Here is a 19,694-nt window from a genome sequence, read left to right as displayed (position 1 = left end):
GTTGGGGAAGTCAGGACAATCCCCCCGCCGTCCTGGTTACTAGCACAGTCCGTGGGAAGGGCGTCGGTAACCGCCTCGTGTGTGACGCGGGGGTACCGAAGTCGCGAAGTCCGGGGGACCACATTTGTTTTTTTTCTCTCTTGACGCATTTTTCTCCCTCAAATCCTTTTGCTTTTCGACGTTCCGTTTTGCTTTTTAGGGTATGCACAGCAAAGCAGCCACAGCCATGAGGGGTAATCGACCTAGAACACACGAAGGCAGCTGAAGATTTCTAGCAAGCCACTTTTTTGCAATTAATCTAGCAAAAGTAAGGCGGTGAAGCACACCGCAATCGGATAGTATGGCATTTTTGACATAGATCGGGAATTAGTGCGGCACTTCGCGCTGTTGAGTCGGAGACGAGGCACCGACCGGCGTCAGGATTAAACGCGGGCGCTTGCGTTTAGGTGCGAGCGAGAGGCGAAAAGACACAAACTGCAGGGACTTGATGCTTCTGTAACGACAGCGCCGCTCAGGATCGTCGTGTCGCGGCATCCGAGGGCGGGTTTGATGGGTACTTCGGCATCCAGGCAACGAATCCGTAATCATGTATAGGTAGGTAGGCATCTATCTCATTGGAATGTCAGATATGATAGCCCCAACGGATGTCCGGATTGAAACAAGCTCAAGTCACGGGTTTGAGACTTGGCGATTAAGTCTTGAGTCGGAGAAGGAGCCGGGCATCTGTGTACCTATCGTCACTTACACAGACTCGTGCTGCAAAGAGTAACACCTTCTTGATGGACTATGCTTTCGTAAGGTAGGTGCTTTCCTGCATTCAAGAGTGAGTACCTTTTTGAGGCTAGTCACATGACATGGCTTGTGTCACTGCCTGCTTTCCAAGATTCGCCTACCTATTTAGGAGGGTATACGTGCCTGGCAACTTGAAACGTGCAGGGTAGGTCCCCTACCCGAATAGGCAACTTGCAGGTTGACTATACACCTACCTTACCTATATTACGAGAATCAGTTAATATACGGCAATTGTAGGTTCGTCCGTGGAAAAGGCAAACTAAAAACCTGAATTACGAACATTACATTGCAGTTTACCTGGCAAGCTTGGTAACATTTGTATCCAACGAACAAAGCCTACCCTAAGCGACGTTATGTCACCAAATTTGCCCCAACTCACACTGTAACACCCTTTCGCTTCGACTACCGGATACTTAGGTAGGTACCTACCTCATATACCTTAGGTAGGTACCTTAGTTATCTAGTTAGACAGCAACCATGGAGACAGATACCTCTCCTATGGTCCGATATACCTTCAAACGTCCTCACTCAGTGATTCCGATTCTCAAACTCGGCTGCCTTGGGTGTCCACATTCTTTTCTTGACTGTACAGTACAGCCTAGCCATAGTTGTACACGATAAGGAACCCTGCCAGAGCCTCCAAACCGCATCTCCCCGTTCTTCTTGCCGTCCTGCATCGTGGCTGGCTGCAGCCGCACGGGAATGATATCACACATATCACCGCCAAGTCTCAACAACACCAACACCAACGGCAGAAAAAAAAGAGTTGGATTGCTTAGACATACGCCCCTTTTTTTCCATCGAGGGAGACCAGTCACCCAGAAAAAGCTCCCAAACTACCTTGTCCCATGCAAGGTAGCAACTCGTCGCTTATTACTGGCCCGACCCGATGACGCTCATCACATCACATCATGCCACGGGCCTAGGCCTCCCGTACTTGTTTTCTTGCTGCGCCACTCCGACGACAAAAAAGCCTCGGCCAGTGGCCGTTAATTTTTTGTTGGGGCGCTGTCGAAAACCACATACACACAGGCACAAGAACAAAACAGCCCTACCAAAATCAGCACCCGGGGAAAAGTCCGGTCGACTCACATTTCCTGAAGAGGCAAGTGAGGGGTTCACCAAGTGCTGACGGTTGCGGCACCACCCAACACAAGCACCCATGCAGCCCTACCCATTATTACCCTGGCAATTAGAAACAGTGGAGGGAGGGGTGTTGCAATATCTGCAAGGCACAAAAAGGTCAAATGGGGCACGAGAAGGGACCCAGCATATCATCTTCTGCAAGGTCCCGTGTTATCAAAAGCATAGGCTGCGCGGCTGCATACCTATTTTACTCAACACATTGAGGGCCCTGTTTAAGCGACAGCCATAATGTGATGGGAAACTTGACTCACTCGTCTGTGATATTGGATTTGGGGGTCTCTTTCCGCGTAAGCGAGAACATGGCAGAATCGAATCTCACATTAAGGACGGCAAAAACCGAGCCCGGAACCAAACAAGTTAGCGTCGCTTAGAAGATTCAGATTCTCGTCTGCGACCAACAAGCTCACCGTCAGATCGTGTCATACGAGAAGTGGAGTGGGAAAGAGGCAACAGCAAGTACATACGTATACGCACGCACATACTCCCTCGTCATCTCTGAGGCGGGGAACTCGTCCTGTGCAGTCGAAAAACATAAGAGAAAAACACAAATCCCAAACATCCACTGCTCTTGGCAAATGCCTACCACAAGAACTTTGGTTGTTCAGCCGCGCGGCCTTTACGAGCAACAATCGCAAAAAAAGAAAAAGCGGAAACATATCGACTCTTTGGACTCTCTGCAAGCGAGCTTCCCTTCCTCTTGTCCCCTTTTATTTCTGCCGGCCGAAAGGGAAAAAAAGGACCAAATACTCCGTACAACCTAGAACTAGAACTATAACTAGAACTAGAACTAGGTTTAATTCTAGGTCTAGTTTTACCTGGTTCCTAGTCTGTGCAAACCGAATGAGCAAGTCAAAGCCCTCCAACTGGAGTCTGTTCTGCTGCGCCACATCGCGTTTGGCTAGCGCGGGGGTGTGATATCACATAAGCACCAACACCTGTGAATAAGAACGAACCCCAGCCTTGGCTTTTACGAGAGGAGATGAGGGGCTATCGACAAAATACGTCGCTAGATAAGCAAAGGGATGGAGTGGTGGGGTTGAAAGGCTGAGAGGGAGGAGAGGATAAAGAATTAAACCATCACGAGATCACGATATGCTGACGATTGGGTGACTCGGATGGGAGGGGGGCGAGAGAACTTTAAAAAACCAGAGTAATCATGCTGCCCTGCACTATAAAATCTCTACATAGCCTTGCGCTTAATCGCCGGTTCCTCGGGTAGGCTAAATCCAAATGAGGAATGAACATGAATTTCGAACAAAATATCACACACCCCCCCCCCTCCCACCACCTTTCTCACGACTCGAGGGGAATACACACCCACTACTACGTAAAGTCTAGCGACTAAGAAAGAATGAAAATACAAGGTGGCCATCAGTTCAGTCGGTGCCCTTCTCCAAGAAAACCAACGACGGCGGCCAAGCAGCCGCCTAAAGAGCTTTGATCACCCCTCAAGTCTCCAGGGGAGGAAAAAAAAAAGAAGGATTTAGTGCACAAGGTGGTCAAACATTTCGAGACATGCATCTTGACAGCCCAGCTTTACCGCTAGACAAAGACAGGATCTGCGGGGTGTGGATTAGTCTTTGAGCAAGGTAGCCTGTAGCTTGGTAGCCTGTAGCTTGGGTACCTAGGGCAGGAACGGCTTTTTTGGTTTCCGATTTAGGCCTTGTTCAGGACCTAACGGTGCCAAAAAGGAAGGAGCTCCAGGAACGTCGTCGCGGCAACCAAAATGCCGTCGGAAGCCGACTTTTTTTTCCCCTCTCCAAGTTACCCAAACCACGAAATGGTTTCAAACGAATGCCGCAGAGAAAAGAAAGTGGAGGGAAGTTCCCACTAGACACCAACCAACCCGACAACAAAAAGGCCCAAGCCAGAGTTTGAAGCCATGAGTAGGTGGCCAGAGAGTGTGTGCGTGATCGAGATTGCAAAGAGGAAGGACCCATTGGTCCAGGTAGGGTAAGGTAAGGTACCATTGCGTTGGAATTCCTTGTTGAGAATCTATAGTGAAACAATTTTGTTTGTATTCCCGTGTAGTGGGATACCGTTAAGTGTCCACGCTTCCCAAAATATGAACAGAAAAAGTCCTGGCGCAGCCAGAAACTCGTATGGAAACAAGAAAAAAAAAGTTTATGTACAGAATTTGTCCAATCATGGAATGATTAACTTGAAGTGAAGAAAAATAAAACAAAGTTTAAAAAAAATAATGAACTGCCATCAGTTGGCAGATGATGAAACAGGAGAAAAATAAAAGAGGCAGAAAAGACCGTAAAATAGAGAAAACACAGGTTGGCAAATCCATATATGACCACCCCGGTGTGACGTGAAACCCCCCAGAGCCCCCTGCCCCTTTCCCCCCAAACAAACAAAAGGCAGAATTGAGTGCGCCTTGTTCCCTAGCGCAGGGATTAAGCATGATATAGTGACAGTGAAAAAGATAATAAACCGTGTAAGTAAGTACCCAAGGCTCGTGTATGCAGATATGATGCCAGACAACTGGAAACCATGTTATGGACAGCCTAATGTGGAAGAATTGGAAAAAGAAAGACAGGAAAAGAGAGTGACATGTGTTGGTGAGGGAGAGTGATCTTTGTTTGGTTGCTCATGAAGACCCAGCCAAGGGCGAACCGACACTCCAGTTTTGGGCCAAGGCGGCGAGCTTTCTTTTGATCCCGTCGCTGAAGCGTATGCTCACGGCCTCTTCAATCTCCTTGACTCCGTAAGCAAGCACCTCTGCTGGGTTGTCGAGGCTCACGGATCTCCCGTCGTTTCTGGTAAGGAGCGCAACGCCCTCCCTGTTCCAGAGGTAAGCAATCACCGCTGGGTTCTCGGGAGTCACTTGGTCAACGGGGACTAGAGGCCCTGGGGTGGCAGCAGCGGCGGGGGTCGACGAGGGTCCGACCGTGTCCTCGCGCTTGAGGGTGGGATCTAGCCTGGCCATCGAGTCGGCCCACAGGATCAGGACGGCACGGTATACAGCCGCGCTCCACCACACTGGTCGGCGGTCCTGGGGCATCGATCGAACAAGCCTGAGGACCTGTCCGCAGTGGAACACGGCTTCCTCCCGCTGGTAGATGCACATCTTGTGGCGCATGGACAACTCCCAGTAGGACCCGTCAAAGCCCTCGCGACGGGCGAGGCGCTCCACCTCTGGGAAGTTTGTCACGGCATTGAGGGAGATGAGATGATAGAGTACCATGTTGCAGCGGGTGATGGGACAGTCGGGGCTCTCCTTTGAGAATTCCATCGACAGCTCATACCACTTTTGCAACAAGGCCTGCACCTCCTCAAGCCTGGAAAGCGTAGAGGCCCTAGTGACGGTACGAGTTGTGGTGCGTCGCGTCGATGGAATGTCGGGAAAACATGACAGCATCTGCCTCAGGTGGCAGAGGAGTGACTGTAATGGGTGTAGTAAAAGCCGAAGGTGTTGTGGTGAAAGGCTGTTCTTGCCAGGCGTCAAGTTATCATGTAAGAAGCTCCGGAACAGATCGGATAGCGACGGGGTAGGAGATGGCGTGGATAGTAGTTGCGGGTTGACGTTGACGTTGTTGCCACCGTAGAGGGACTGGACCGACGATAGCCAGACCTCGGAGTTGGGCGCCGTCCAAAGCTCGTCAGGTCCTGGGAGCGGGCACAAAAGGTCGCTTATCGAAATCAAGGGAGCGGTGTCATGGAAGAGACTAAGCTCCTGATCCATCATTACCCAATTGTACACAAGTCTGTAAAAAAAAAAGTTTGAGAAGTGTCAGCATTGGGGGTGGGGGGACCTTGCATGCCGCATGCTTGACGATTCCAAACGTACCTATTCTGAGATTCGCGGTGGCACCAGGCCCTCCACTCCAACTCAGTGCTGGTTGAGTTTGTAAAGACTGGAATCATGGGCGGCTGAGAGTCCATCATGCCAGCATGCTTGACCATGGACATATACATGCCCCTTTGGCCCATTGAGATATCCATGAGCCACTTGTCGCCGCTCCATGCTCCGAGCAACGTAAAGAGAAGGGCACACCTGAGCGCTGTGGGGTCGGCTGACAACTCGACGTTCTTCTCAATAATGTCAAAGAGCGAGATGCGGCAAGTTTCTACCAAGCCGGTTGAGAGGTAGCGCGCCTCGGCCATTGGCACGGCTGCTGCGCCTTGGGCAATCATGAGAAGCACCAACAGAGTGGAAGCATGGTTGTCGCGCAGCATCTCATTTGGATCGACACAGCTGCCGAGGGAGAGTGAGTAGTACGGGGAAAGAGTGCGAATGTAGCTGCGCAGGAAATACTCGAGGATCTTGGTGGGGGGCAGGACGATAAAGTTAAAGTCACCAGGGCGGTGGTGACCCTGGTTGGAGAAACCAGTGATGCCGCCGCGGTGAATGTCAAGTGCCTTGTGCAAAAACCCCTGCGTGATGGCAAGCATCTTATCCCGCGTCCTAGAGGTGATGGGCACTACAGAGGACAGATCTGCCGCATCCCAGTCGACTTGCTCCATGTACTTTTCCAACGAGCTCCAGGTTCCCTCCACCTTGGATTTCTGTTCGAGACACTCTAGGTGTACAATTGCTGTTCGTGGACACGTGTTGGAATAAATGGGTGGGTTGCATCTTGCTAATGGCCACGCTGCCTCGGCGGCTATGACAACCTCGAACTCTGCTATTGAGCTGCCGGCGGGGGTGTTGATGGCTGCTGCTAGATCGGCTGGCTTCATTGAAGTCTCGAATTCTGCCGACGACAAAATGCTAGTCCCGCGCGTGTGTGTGGAACCTCGCGAGGATGATGTTGCCATGGGTTCCGAAGTTGATGAGATCTCGCTTCCCAGATCAGCAAAGGGCTGCACGGCCAGATCTGGTCGGGTCATTGGAATTTGGCTGGGGTACATTTCGAGGTCCAAAGGATAGTCGGGCCATATCATTAGGTCGTTGTAGTGAGATTCTGTGCCGGGAAATTCGGTGCTCAGGTGCATAAAGTCTTCCATTCCTTCCTGTCGAGGGTGCGGTGACGGAAACTCTAAGGGACTTTGATGGTGTGAAGTCAATGGCGATTTTTGCTGCGGGCTGGTGTGAAGGCGAGAAGTCTCCATGAGTGCTTGTGGTTCCACCCCTTCCGGGGTCTGGACCAAAGATTCCTGCTTGGGCATGGCAGGGTCAATCTCCATCATGGCGGGGTTGACTACCTGTACGTGATTGTGGTGGTGTGGGTGCGGCTGGTGGTGCATGGTCGTCGTCGGATTTGGTATTTGGCTGTTGTGAAAGGCTGCGCTCGCCTGCGCCGCCCGAACAGCGGCTTTCGAAGACCTCCGCGCGTACCTTGCCGCGCAGTCGAGGTTCTTCTCAGCACATCTCGAGCATGGCACCCTCTTGTCGCACCCCGTCTTTGCGTTTGCGCAGTTTTGGCAAGCAATCGGCGTGCGTCCCGCAACTGGCGGTGCGCTCCCTGGTATCGGCTCCATTGGATCTCTGGCCTCGTGGTATGCTTGGTAGTGCCTCGTGAGCAGGTCCCTGCTTGTTGGTTAGTCTTGCTTGTACACCGAGGCCGTTTTTCAAGTCGTCGCTGGCAAATTCCCAATGCCACTTACCTCCGGCCGAATGAGATGCCGCAGGCTGTACATCTGTGAGGCTTCACATTCGTATCTGCGACAAGTTGTTAGTAATGACCAATGTCGAATCTGAGCCTGGCCACAGGAGATAACTACTCACGGGTCGGAATGTGCCTTTCTAGATGCTCCTTGCGAGTAAACTTCTGTCCACAGTATGCACAAAACATCTTGACAGAGGGTCCCGCTGATGGACAGTCGTTCTTATTCAGATATCGATTGTCCTCCGAGTTGCTCTCATATCACGTATCAAGGGCTTCAAATGACCCTGATCTTGGCTGATGCTGCTGCGACGGTGTTGAATGGCCGCCGGGTACGACTTTCTCGAAAATCTGTGGTCGTGGCCTGGGGTGCAGTGGCCAGTCCGCCGTTGAACCGTATAGTCGGGATGCCAAAAAAGAGGAAACCCTTTTTGGTCCGAAGTAGACACCTTGCGTCGGTGGTGAGTTCGTCGGGCGGCAGCAGATGGAAATGAACAAAAAGAGAGGACGGCACGCAATCGAGCGGGTGCAGACGAGGTGAAAAGCTGAAAGGTGTATGTTAAACAGGACGGGGGCGACTGATGATAAGACCTGCCGCAAAACCAACCTACATGCAGGAGAACGGACTTTTCCTCCGAAAAATGTTCAGCGCTATGATGGTTCAGAGGGGAAGGGCGGCCATCTTTCACATATATGTCGGTTGTAAGAAAGACTCAAAGCGGAGCAAGGACATATGTAGGGCTCGCGTCATGGTGGCCGAGGCGTAGCCTACCACATATTTGGAGAGAGACTAACACCGCCAATACTGCGGGGCTGCTGTGGATGCCTCTTCACGGTGGAGTCCACAGCTCGGCGGCAGGGCTCAACTGGGGGGTGAGACTAATGACTCCATGATCATGGCAGGCAAGGGCAAGGGTGGTGACGAGAGTAGTTGATTTTTTTGTTTTTGATTGAATTGATACTGTAGTAGAGGTACGTACCTTTCCTACTTTGTAGTAGGCATGTAAGCCATACCCAAGACAAGAAAAGACATGGGAGACCAACAAGCGCGTGTTGGTTGTGGACCTTGACCGCCTGCCGTATAGGTAGGATGCAAGGGCCAGGGGGGGCGTGTACAGATTACCCGTTATAGCTTATACAAAATTTAGGTAGTTTGGAACTAGGGAGGGGGCGTGGGTGCTGCAAGGCTATGGACTATAAAATAAAAATAAAAATAAAAAAGATGGTGTGGAGGCGGGGCCATTGTGTATCTTACACAAGTGGGCGGAAGAGAACAAAAGACGAGCAAGGAACACTTGCAGGAATTGATGTGTAAGAGAACCCTTTGGATGCCTGGTGACTTCACATTGCGCCGTACTAAAAGTTCAGGCACCAACAGACGGAGTGGGATTGAGGAGCTTCATGCAGAAGTAAATGCAAGGCTCCTGGCGCAGCAAGTGGCGAGCAAGGAGAGATTTGGGAGGGTCAGTGAATGGCTTCTGGTTTTCTAGTGCCTGCACAGGCCACTTGCAATATCGAAACGAAGCAGCACTGCCGGGGGCTAGAAAGAGAACCCACTAGCTTCCGGGACCAGTGCCCACTAGCAATAAGAGGAGAAGAAAAGAAATACAGATAAAAAAGGGGGGTGTTAAAAAGCAAGGTGAAGGTATGTCGACCAAAAAAAAAGGCTGCATCAAAGTCCAACGCGTTGACAATGGACGGTTCTATCGGCAAAGCTCGTGCTTCCTTCTCTTTGTCCTTCCCTGCCTCCCCGCCAAAGATCCAAGTATAGCACGGGACCGAGAGAGAGATGGGTGAGAAGCGATCAGACTGGTGCACATACCACGACTCGGATTTTCTCTAAAGGTACGACCCAAGCAGTCAGATATCTGGCGGGTATTGCCTGTCCCAACCAAGAAGAGACCGGCCGAAAGGGAAAAAATCAACATAATTGGCAATGATATGTTTCGAGTCTGTAGAGAAGACGTTCCGAGGTCGAGTTGGATCCACTGTCACTGCCTCCAAGGGGTTTGGTCCGATACAGGCTGGAGGGCTGCCAACTCGTGGTAGCAGGCGAGAAAGCAGGTCGGGCTTATCGCATCAGACGACAGTAAGAAGTTGTATGCCGCGGCTATCTATAATATTCCGTACCTATATCTTGCAATTTCGTCATCGGTTCGAATTTGGGCGGTGCAGGGATTGACGAGACCAAAAGAATGACTTTAAACAGGTCGCTACTATAAAGAATTGAGTCATTGTAGCTCCCAATCAGTACAGGAAACGCCAATTGGTCAGCGCTTACGTTATTTGTCTAGGCTTCTTCAGACGAACAAAAAAGACAGTGATTGAGCCGGCAGGCATCTACCTAGGTGCTGAGCGACCGGTAGCAATTAGGTTGAAGGGAGGCGTGCTAGGGCTGCAACGAACATGGTCAAAAAAAAAGAACCGCCGAGCCGTCAACGGCAATAGGCCGTTTTACAGCAGGTCGCAATCCAAGGTCGTTGACGGCGTATTTCGTGCATGCGCGTGTTTCTGTATTACCGTGTTTTGTCTTTAATCCTGTAGGTATTTTTCTGTCTGACCAGGCCCTGGCAATCTTTTCTGGACGTGGGTTAGCGTGCGAATGAGGATATGTTTTTTTTTCTTGCCATCTTGTTTTTTTTCTGCGCCCTGCAGCCTTCGGCGTCGTGTCTGTCCAAAAGGAACAAAACGCCTTACCTTCAGCCGCCGTATATGTTTGCAGGGGAGAGAGTGCAAACACGGATCGTCGATTTCTTTTCTTCTTTGTCTACTCCCACCCCTCTAGGTTCCAACATACAGTACCGTACCTCTGTGTGGCTGTTTGTGCGTACGCCTCAAATCTGACCCTCTTCAGTCGAATCGAATCAGCTTGGGAGGGAAGCGGAGGGTAATCCGCGGGGTTCAGGTGATGACAGCGCTTGCTTCGTCAGGAACCCCCCAGAGAAGATAAAAAAAATTAAAATTAAAATTAAAAAAAAAAAAAAGATATTGTACCAAGGCAGTGGTGAAAGAGTAAACCTTGGCTGCTGTCAAGCTCTTCCGTCTTTGCCGCTCGGCAACACACCAATGAATGAATCTTGCAGCTCCGGCAATTGGTTTCGTGATGCGAATTCGAATGAATGATTAATAAGTCTGGGTTCTAGTTCTAGTGGTGAATGTGACGGGGAGGCTAACTCGAGTTCGAGCGCTACGAGTTTGTTTAGGCGCACTTTTCTCCACCTTCCACGACCAGGTTGCTAGAGTGCTAGGCGGCAGGTAAGGAACTTTTGTGCTTGTGTGCCGGCTTCGGGAAGAGCTCTCGGGTGGGTCGGGTTTTCTTTGGACCTGACTAAATTGCCTAAACCACTACCTGCCTTAGCAGACCGCAAAAGGTACCCGTACTTCGTAGGTAGATACCCGCCACTAGTAAGCTACCGAACCAACTAGCTCTACTAGCTCTTATCAATCTGGCGATATCTGTCTTTACCAAGTCTCTTTGTCGTCAGCGTGGCGTAGCTATGTTCTTTATTTGTTTTACTTTCGCTTCTCTACTTTTTGTTTCAATAAAAAAATTAAAAATAAAATCAGTCAAAGCAACAAAAAAAGGTAAGCGAAAAAGCACCTTATAAGCTGGCTGTTGTGCTCATCATCCGACTTTTTGTACGACGTTGGCTTATACCCAAGTTGAGCTTACCTGCTTCCTCACATCATTTAATACAGTACATACAGTACATTGGTGTTTTCGCTCCATTCTTTTTTTTTTCAGTCCCATCATTTTTACCTGGTTCCTCTCTATAGATAGCTCGATCCAGAGCTGCCGTTCGGTAAGCAATTATGCTTTCCGTTTCGGGCAATGTCTTGTTTCATGCAAATGGAAATCGATTGGAGGAAGCGGGTGGTCCCTTCCCAAATCAGACTGGCGTGCGTCCATCACAATTGTTCTGCCCATGATCCCCGTACCCGCACCCGCATTCACCCAAACAAACAAGAAGTCGGTTGGTCCTGGTTCAAAATCGAGCACAAACCCAGCCTCTGCCTGCCTGCCTGCCGAGTCGAGTCGAGTCGAGTCGCGGTCTTGAATTGATATGCGGGACGGCAACGTCAACCGAGCAAAACGAAAACTTTGCCTCGGCCGATCGATTTTCTGTCCTAAAAGATTCTGTATTCGGAATGCGTCATCCAGTCTTTATTTTTCTTTCCCTTTTTTATTACCTGTTAGTCCCTAGCTTCGATCGATCTAGAAACTAGAGCGTTGGAGGGTTTAGTCAGGGAGAGAACAAAAACAAAAAGAGACGAAGAAAAAAAATAACTGGATATTAATAAAGAAAGTAATACCACACTGGTCGTAAATGATTCGCAAATATCAAGCATGGAATTGGAAAGAAAAGGTGGGGTTTAGATTTGACAAGACTGAGAAGCCGCGTAGAAGGTGGCTTTTTTTGTCAACAAGGTTAAAAGAAGACACTATAGGTAGCTTCATTGATCGACCTAGCCCCAAGAGCTCTCGGGCGAAGTGATGTCTCTATATTTGACCGCGTTAAGTACCGGCATCACAGCTTGACAAGCCAATTGCCAGCTTTGAAGCTCGTCAAGACACGCGATTGCCATCTCATCACATCCATGTCATGTGAAGCCAGCGATGCGAAATGTCATTTCTGTACCTTGTTTCTTTTTACGTTGAGGGGCGCGACCTATAACATGGGATCCATTGACCTGGTAGTCGTTTTAGGTACCGAAATTCTTGCTGCTCGAGCTTCTCGGCCGGGGGCATCCAAGCTCGAATGCACTTGTTCAAGCAAGGAAATGCAATATTCAGAATCTCATCCCAGCGCCACAAGTTTATCATAGCTGTCACCCAGTCCGAATTCGAGCATTGGGTCTAGACAGCAGCAGCCTTACAAAAAAAAAAAAAAAACGAAGCCCCTTTTTCTTCCAATCCATTGATATACTCTGGCTTATCAATGCTTGGCATTTGATTAAGATTTCACGGAGCATTTCATCACAGGAAGGAGACTGGTATTTTCCGAAGCGGAGTCTTAGGGCCGCAAGTTGACTGCGCCAATCGTTCAGACGAAACCACTACACGACATCCATCATGAGTATGAATGACTTTGTCTCCCACAGCCCACGTTTCGTTTTATTCATTTGCGGGAGGCAAGACTGCTGTCAAGGACTGTCAGCTTGTCGATTGTTTCTTTTCTTGGAATGCTCGCTTAAGTTGATAGGCCTAATCAAGAAGTCAGGTTCCAGAATCTTGCCCAAGTCTCCGGCATGATCGCTACCAGGCCTTAAAATTTGATATTTGCCGCCGGGCGGGGGGAGATCACCGACAAACCCTGATCTGCGAGATCTCTGTCTTGGCCCCATTTGGAACCTCAAACCAACCCTCCCAAATATAGCTTGCTTACCTGTTGGTTCAACGGGCAAGCCAGTTAACTCCCCATCCCCCTCCTCCCCAACTCAAAATAAAAGTAAAAAAACCCCCCAAAGGGAGCAAAGTAAATAGGAAATGTCTTGGCGCTGCAAACTTATCATTCACCTTCTGTCCTTTCAGCAAACACATGGCAACGAACCCCCACCTCTCGTGCATACAATATCCAATAATGAGGAATCGATGACCAGTCGACGAGAACAAACAGCAAGGGTTTGGCTGCATTTCTTTTATGTCTCCCTGCAAACCTCGAGAGTACAGAACACGGGTTGGCGTTGGCCCTTGCTAGCGCGCGCTTGGTTCTGTGCTGAACTAAAACTCCAGCTCGCAAAAGTGCACGCGTTTTATTTCCTGCCTGTTTGTTGTGCGTCTCTTTTATTTTTTCTGGCTGTTAGCTCGTCATGTGGGGGACCAATACAAGGCTACGCTCTCCATATTTCGCCCTTGAGAATAAATACACATGCTTGTAAAATAAACAAAGACCCTCGCTGGTGAGACAGATGAGCGGTGGTGCTAAAATAAACCGGCCCGATATTCCCACAAAAATGTCACCTTGTTATTCCCTAGCCTCACCAGCCGTCCTTATTAACATCTTGGCGCGGGCAAAAACGTTGTTTACCGTTTTGTCGAATCGCAGAGATCCTTTTTACATCTTATCTCGTTTTGGACTATGCCGCCCTGCTTGCAGTCCTCTGCAACCAAGCAACCCGCGGCAGCCCTAGGCTCTGCCTTGCCCGCAGGTCAACGAATACGATGAACGTGTCGTTTGAATAATGTTGAATTTGGCCTAGCCTTGCATAACCATACTTTTTCTTGATGTTATTTTATTTAAGTCTATCGCTTGACTTTGCTGATTCATGATACAAATGCCGCCTCAAAGGGAATTAAGAGGGTTCAAGTTAGAGAAAACCTACCATCTCCAGGCGAACTCAGAGTTCGTCGATCACGCAACCCATCCATCAACCACTTAACCTCGTCCACCACCACCACCACCACCAAGGTTCTCATCTCACATCTCATCCCTCCATCCCCGGCCCGAAGTGCGGCAGGCGGCACGATTGGCGGGAAGGCCCTTGCTTGCTCCATGGGCACAAAGCACCCCTCCCACACCTCCCAGAAATACCTTGATCCCTGGAACGATCTGCATACTCCGTAGGCTTTTTGGGATGTGTCTTGGAGGGCGCGTGAATCCCGTTTACCTTTTTTGACACTCCATGCCTTTTTTGTTTGTCCTTGTCTCGAATTCCGTGTTTTGTTACTTTCCCTTTTGACACTTTTTTACCATGTTCGAAACATGGAGTCAGGCACACCATGCTCCAGACGACTTGTAGTATTGTTATGTTTCTATTTCCTACTGGTCGTCAGGTTCCACGGTACACGACTAACGGCTGCAAGAGTTCAGAGGAAAAAAATAGAAAAGCAAAATAAAAGGAGAAAAAAAAACTACCGACACGCACAATCAGAAGGCTTACAGGACAGGGTCTCGATCTTTGGGTCTGCTCTGCCCGCTTAAGACCCCTGCTTTGACCGAATTGTGCATTTGACAGTCAAAAGTAGGCAAGTAAGGAGTGGGATGATTTTGTCGGCTGTCTGCTCGGGCCGCACGAAAATTCTGCATCGGGTTTTGCACACAAATAAAAAAAAAAGATCGGATCCTTTGGCTGTTTTCCTTTTTTCCTGGTCTCCTAATCATTTATCATGCTTGCTCTTGTATTTCATGCCGGATATCAGCTGACTGTGCATAGTCACAAAAATTAATAATGTTAACAAAAGAAGGGCCCCATTGGGTGCGAGAACACGGTTTCGATGCACGCAGTCATCTTCCTGCTTTTCTTAGCCCGCTCTCTTTTCGGGCACTAATGTAAGGGTTGTTTGTTTTGCCCCGAAGGAGGGAGCGAAATGGTCATCATCATCATGTATGGCTTTTTTTTTTCTATGTGTTGGGGTGTTGGAACTTGTAAAGGTGGGAAGGACAATCTCGTTCTTTCGCCATCGACGTCGCATTCTCAATCTTGTGCTCTGGCGGGAAAGCCGACCGATAAGGGGGTCATAGGATCATAGACGCAAGCAGCTTTTTTTTTCATGCAACCGTGGTATTGGAAGTTTCTTGAAGAGGGCTCGCTTCTGGAGGACTTTGTTTGGTTTTGGTTTGTGATTGCTGCCGTAGGCGTTCCGTCATAACCGATCTAGGTCAAAGGTGAAAATGGCGGCACGATCGGTGATACGGCTCGGCGCTGCAGCCACTTTTTCGTGTCGAAAGAAAAGAATCAGGGTCAGCAGGTTGACAGTTTGGTTGATGTTCACCCGGGGCACGAATCGAATACCACCGTATCAGCGAGCAAGAAGGAGAAGAAGAAGCAGAAGACAAGGAGAAAACAGAAGAAGCAATGAAAATGATCCTTGTTCCGATTGGTTTGAGCCGCCTTGCATGTAGGATACGAACCGTTTGTGATACGCGACATACAACCCACATACAGTACGATGCACACACAAGAAAAAAACAAACAAAAGCCGGGGGCTGACTGAAGGATTCCACACACATAACAAAAAAAAACCAGAATAGGAAAAAACGCATATAGTACCTTTGGCTCTCGCATTATCATTCCTTCCTGTCCCGCTTTTGCAAGGGTAAAGATCTGCTCGGCGTTGATAAACTACCCGAGCCGACGGGGCGGGCTCAATAGCGGACGGGAAGGAACGAGTTGTCCAAAGAGGCTAAATCGTAAACATTCATCGCCAAAACCAGAAAAGAAAAAGAAAAAGAGAGGATTTTCTGCAGAAAACCATCCTTTATACCACAATGGTTTTAGCGAGGCTTGACAAAGCCCGAGTTTTATTTATTTATCCTTTTTTTCCTGGCAACCCTTTTTTCCAACACTTACCACCTTGGGAGAGCTTGTCGGACCTCCAAAGGGGGATTTCGTTTTTTGCGTGACGAGGTCCGGACCGAGGAGCACCCCCTCATTGCTAACCACCTATCTACCATGCATTCCTACCGACCGGTGAAAAAAAAAGGGTCAAGAACTTATCTGCGTCTCTTGTGGACTTAACTCTTTTATTTGCTAAAATTAATATTATCCACAAACCTACTGTATGTGTTGGTCCCTTCTTCACAGAGGTTGTTAATTACTAATGTCTCCGAAAAATGGCCTTGGCTTAGTCCTACCCACCCCTAGAAGCGGAACAAACCACCTCCTCCGGTCCCCCCTCGTCACGCATCCCGTGCCCAAGTAATGAGTAGGGATTTGCCATGTTGCTCTGTCCCCTTTTTTTTGTTTCTCCTTTTTTTGCTTTCTTGTCCTTCCTTTATGACATGCGGTACCTGTCCTGGCCGTTTTGGAAATTCCAAGGAGAAACAAAATCGTGTAGCTTAAATGATTCCCAGCGAAGCCTTAGGATGAATATAAACACAAACGACAAAAGCTACTAGAGTTTTTTTTATTTATTTTTCTTCAGTTGGGAGGGGGGTGGGCTCGGTGACACGCTTTCCCACGTGCTTTGGGACACGAAATGTGTTACACCAAGTCTAGAGAGAAAGGATTATTTATGCGAAGCCGGGTGCGAGAAGCAGAGAGGGACGGTGTTCTATTTTTTCGAAAAAAAAATAGAAAAAAAGAAAAAAAAAGCGAACGAGGGCAAAACCTTGAGGGGGATGCTAGTTTCTCCAGGTAGTGTTCTTGGGTTTTAGGGGGGGTGTTGGCCAAGGGGGTTGGTTCCCACCCAGAAGCTTCATCGCGATGACGAAAAGTTCCTGAGACTGTTGAGCTTGTTGTCATGTTATGTAATGCTGTTTGTTTCTAAAACAGTCCAAAGGCTGTTGGCGATACTTGGTACCTTGCAAAGTCGTTGAGGTCTATTAAACTTTCCAGGCGACTTGCGGTGGGAGTGTCGTTGCTGGGCGGCATCTGGCTTTAGGTCTTCTCCCCGTGACTCGTCTTCACATGCAAGGCTTCACGGTGTACGCAAAAGGAATCTCTGCGTATTACCCGCTTCCCAAAGTCCACAAGTTCATTTTGGTGCATAATTTTTTTTTTCTTTTCGTTGCTGGCGGCAGTGGTTCGTGGAGGGGGCTCTTTTGTTGCAGCAGGTTCTCCTCACGTCAGATAGTAACCATGTCACGCAATATATTGGGGCGGCATCAAACTTGGTGTGTCTTGGCCTTTTCTTTCCTATGGTCAACGAATCCATATCTATATGCGGTCAAAAGTCCATTCTTGTATATTGATGAGCACTCGTGCTACAGTAAGCCACTCTGGACTAGTTGCCGGTCGGCATAGTATTGCAGCAGATCAAATATGGATAGGTAATCACAAACATCGGCAGCCATTATTACTCCATGTCGCATCCCCTTTTCAGTGATAGATCTTCCTTTTGACAGTCTTATCTTGCCAAGCTGGAGATGGCCTGACAAGAAAAAACATGCTCCTATGTTGGAATGGTGGCCCCTTCTGAGGAATCCAAACCATGACCGATGGCATAACCAAGGGGGCAAAATGCGACTAGTAGATACTTTGCACTCATTTCTTGGAGATTCTACTTGGTGTTTAATCTCGCGGAGAGACCTAGTTTTCACAAGGCTCAAAACCCAGCGCGCGATTGGACCGCGTGTTTGTTAGAACATTTCTGATATAGCAGGCCAAACAAGGCCACAAATGCCACTGCTGCATTGAGGTTTACCCAGATTCCTGATAGAAAGGCAACGTCACCTTACAGAATTCTAGCTGGGACCCAAAACGATTGGGTGAATTCAGGGAGGCTTTCCACGGGGGCTTGCATATCCATCTCGTAACCCAGAACCTGGCTTTTGCCAGTCAATTTCGGGAAATTTTCCAAAACCCATGATATTTGCTTCTTTTTTTTCCATCTTCAAAGAAAAAAAAGCCCCCGACGTAGCTTTAAAGAGAATTGCCATCTACCATCCACCCAATTGGAAAATTACCCATCCCCATACGCTATGGGTACATGGAGGTTCGAACATGCCCCGTTTCGCCCATGTGGCAGCCGGGCCACAAAAGAATAAAAAGCCCCGTCCTAAAATTACCAACGCGGACATTTTTTGACCAAGTTTTTTTTTCTTGTAGACAGAGGCGCTCGTAGCAAAATGACACAAAATTGCCGATGCTATTTTCAGTTCATGGAGTTTTTTTTTTCTCTTTCTTGCAGAAAATCACAACGGCCCAACGTAGCTCCGGTGTCGTGTGTACAACAGCCACCTTTCCCCCCTTTTCACTTTTTCCCTAAAACGGGCATTGGCTTTTTTTTGCGGCTTTGTGGACCCCTAGCAAACGATACGAGGCTCTTTTGGATAATTTGACATGTACTGTGTGCGCGTGGGCAAGGTGTATACCATCGAAAATCGCCACGCCGTGCTTTTCCACAGGTTCTCACTCGGCCGAGACGCCGAAAAGTGACAGGATGGGTTTGACGTCTAGGGGCTAATTGAGCAAGGACACCGGGTCCGCGCCCCCAGTATCTGTTTCTGGAAGCTAGACGATTTTCCATTCCTGCAAGTCAGGATGCTGTGTAGTAAAAAGAAGCGTGGCGGGCTACATGCATCTGTTAATATCTGCTTCTCGAATCCATACTCCAAGGGTATTCGCCTTGGACGACGTATAGCATAGTTTGAGGAGGTTCTGCTCTCTTGTGGCTTTCAATGTTATCATCTGACCACGATGTTCGTAAAGCCTTTGAGATGGTCGTGGGAAAAGGCGCTTTACTCGGCAGCTTCACTCTTTAATCCACCAGGTACGTACTTGTTATTACACCAGCAGTCATGTCTAGTAAAGCATGTAACACTCTCTCCTGAGCATAATACCGATCCCTCCTGGTCTCAAACCTAAAGTTCAGTAAGCCACAAGAAAGCCATGTTTCTAGTAGCACCTAGACTAGAAGAGAAGCCTAGTGGCGACTGTGCCCATGCAAAGCCCCTGAGGCAAAAGCCCAGCTCAGCCCAGCAAGCTGCGCCAAAGTCTCTTGAGCCTCATCCGGATGTCTGGACGGGATGATATTCATGGCAGGCTCGGTGCTTCTATATTCTGCTGTATATATAGCCCATTCTTCCAAGTCTATCCACGGAAAATGTCGAGCATCGTTTCGTCCGCTTGGTGGAGAGAAGGCTGTATGTATACTTTGACCAGGCCCCGAGGTGCCTTTCAGGGGTATTATTTTATGTTATGCTGAGCGTAAGGTAGAAAGACGGCAGCACCTGCCATCGTGGGTGAGAGAATTTATTTTTTTTCTTTTCTGATTCTGTGCGTCCCGTCCCCTACAATAAATGGATGTATGGTCCTTGCCGGTGCCAATGGTTCCTCTGTGTTCTCCAACCTGCATCCTCCTGTTTGACAACTGTGATGTATCTGCGGCTACTTTGCATTTTACGGAAGGCACTGGCCAATAGTCCACTTGCACAGGTGCCAGCAGTGCCCATCAATATTATACTTATAGGTCAAGGCTCCTGCAGGGCTGTAATATCAGAGTACAGACGCTTTGTCAAGGCCAAATTGATCCCAAAAAGGGCACACTCACACACACACACAAGGCGCACTCCTCACATGAGCAGATGTAATCTAAGAAGTGACTATTTTGGTATTTAAAGGTTCTGAATGGTCTTCAGCTGGAAGGTCGAGGGTTCGACCCGTAGTAGCAGACAAGATGTTGACAAAGTATCTACTTATACGCCAACACGGTCTCGACACCAAACTTGGGTACATCAAGCCGTGGCACACAACAAGCCGGTCAGGAGAAATAACAACCACGAGTAAAATGAGGCTATACGCAATCATGAAGCAAAT

The 19,694-nt window shown here is 48.8% G+C and overlaps 2 protein-coding genes across 2 annotated transcripts; one reads left to right on the top strand and one right to left on the bottom strand.

Moving 5' to 3' along the window:
* Positions 1-4,446: 4,446 nt before the first annotated feature.
* MGG_07215 (transcription factor Cmr1) lies at positions 4,447-7,945 on the bottom strand. Its single transcript, XM_003715381.1, has 4 exons — positions 7,616-7,945; positions 7,495-7,549; positions 5,735-7,417; positions 4,447-5,651 (listed from the first exon to the last, which is right to left on the bottom strand). The coding sequence occupies exons 1-4, from the start codon at positions 7,680-7,682 to the stop codon at positions 4,535-4,537; spliced, it is 2,922 nt and encodes a 973-aa protein (XP_003715429.1). The 5' UTR covers positions 7,683-7,945; the 3' UTR covers positions 4,447-4,534.
* A 10,630-nt stretch (positions 7,946-18,575) lies between these two features.
* MGG_15880 (uncharacterized protein) lies at positions 18,576-18,908 on the top strand (the record flags this gene model as incomplete). Its single annotated transcript, XM_003715380.1, has 2 exons — positions 18,576-18,648; positions 18,778-18,908. 2 exons carry the CDS (start codon positions 18,576-18,578, stop codon positions 18,906-18,908), a joined length of 204 nt encoding a protein of 67 aa, XP_003715428.1.
* Between the last annotated feature and the right edge of the window lie 786 nt (positions 18,909-19,694).

This window comes from Pyricularia oryzae, chromosome 2 (genome assembly GCF_000002495.2).
Source record: "Pyricularia oryzae 70-15 chromosome 2, whole genome shotgun sequence".
NCBI lineage: Eukaryota > Fungi > Ascomycota > Sordariomycetes > Magnaporthales > Pyriculariaceae > Pyricularia > Pyricularia oryzae.
The sequence above is the reverse complement of the archived record's forward strand: the minus strand, read 5'-3'. Positions and strand labels throughout refer to the sequence as shown.

What these genes read in the sequence shown, in the direction of transcription:
- MGG_07215 (XM_003715381.1), bottom strand. Translation starts at nt 7,682, where the DNA reads ATGTTTTGTGCATACTGTGGACAGAAGTTTACTCGCAAGGAGCATCTA. An exon ending in AGAAAGGCACATTCCGACCC is followed by an intron (nt 7,550 to 7,615) that starts GTGAGTAGTTAT and finishes AACTTGTCGCAG; the next exon opens with ATACGAATGTGAAGCCTCAC. An exon ending in GGCATCTCATTCGGCCGGAG is followed by an intron (nt 7,418 to 7,494) that starts GTAAGTGGCATT and finishes ACCAACAAGCAG; the next exon opens with GGACCTGCTCACGAGGCACT.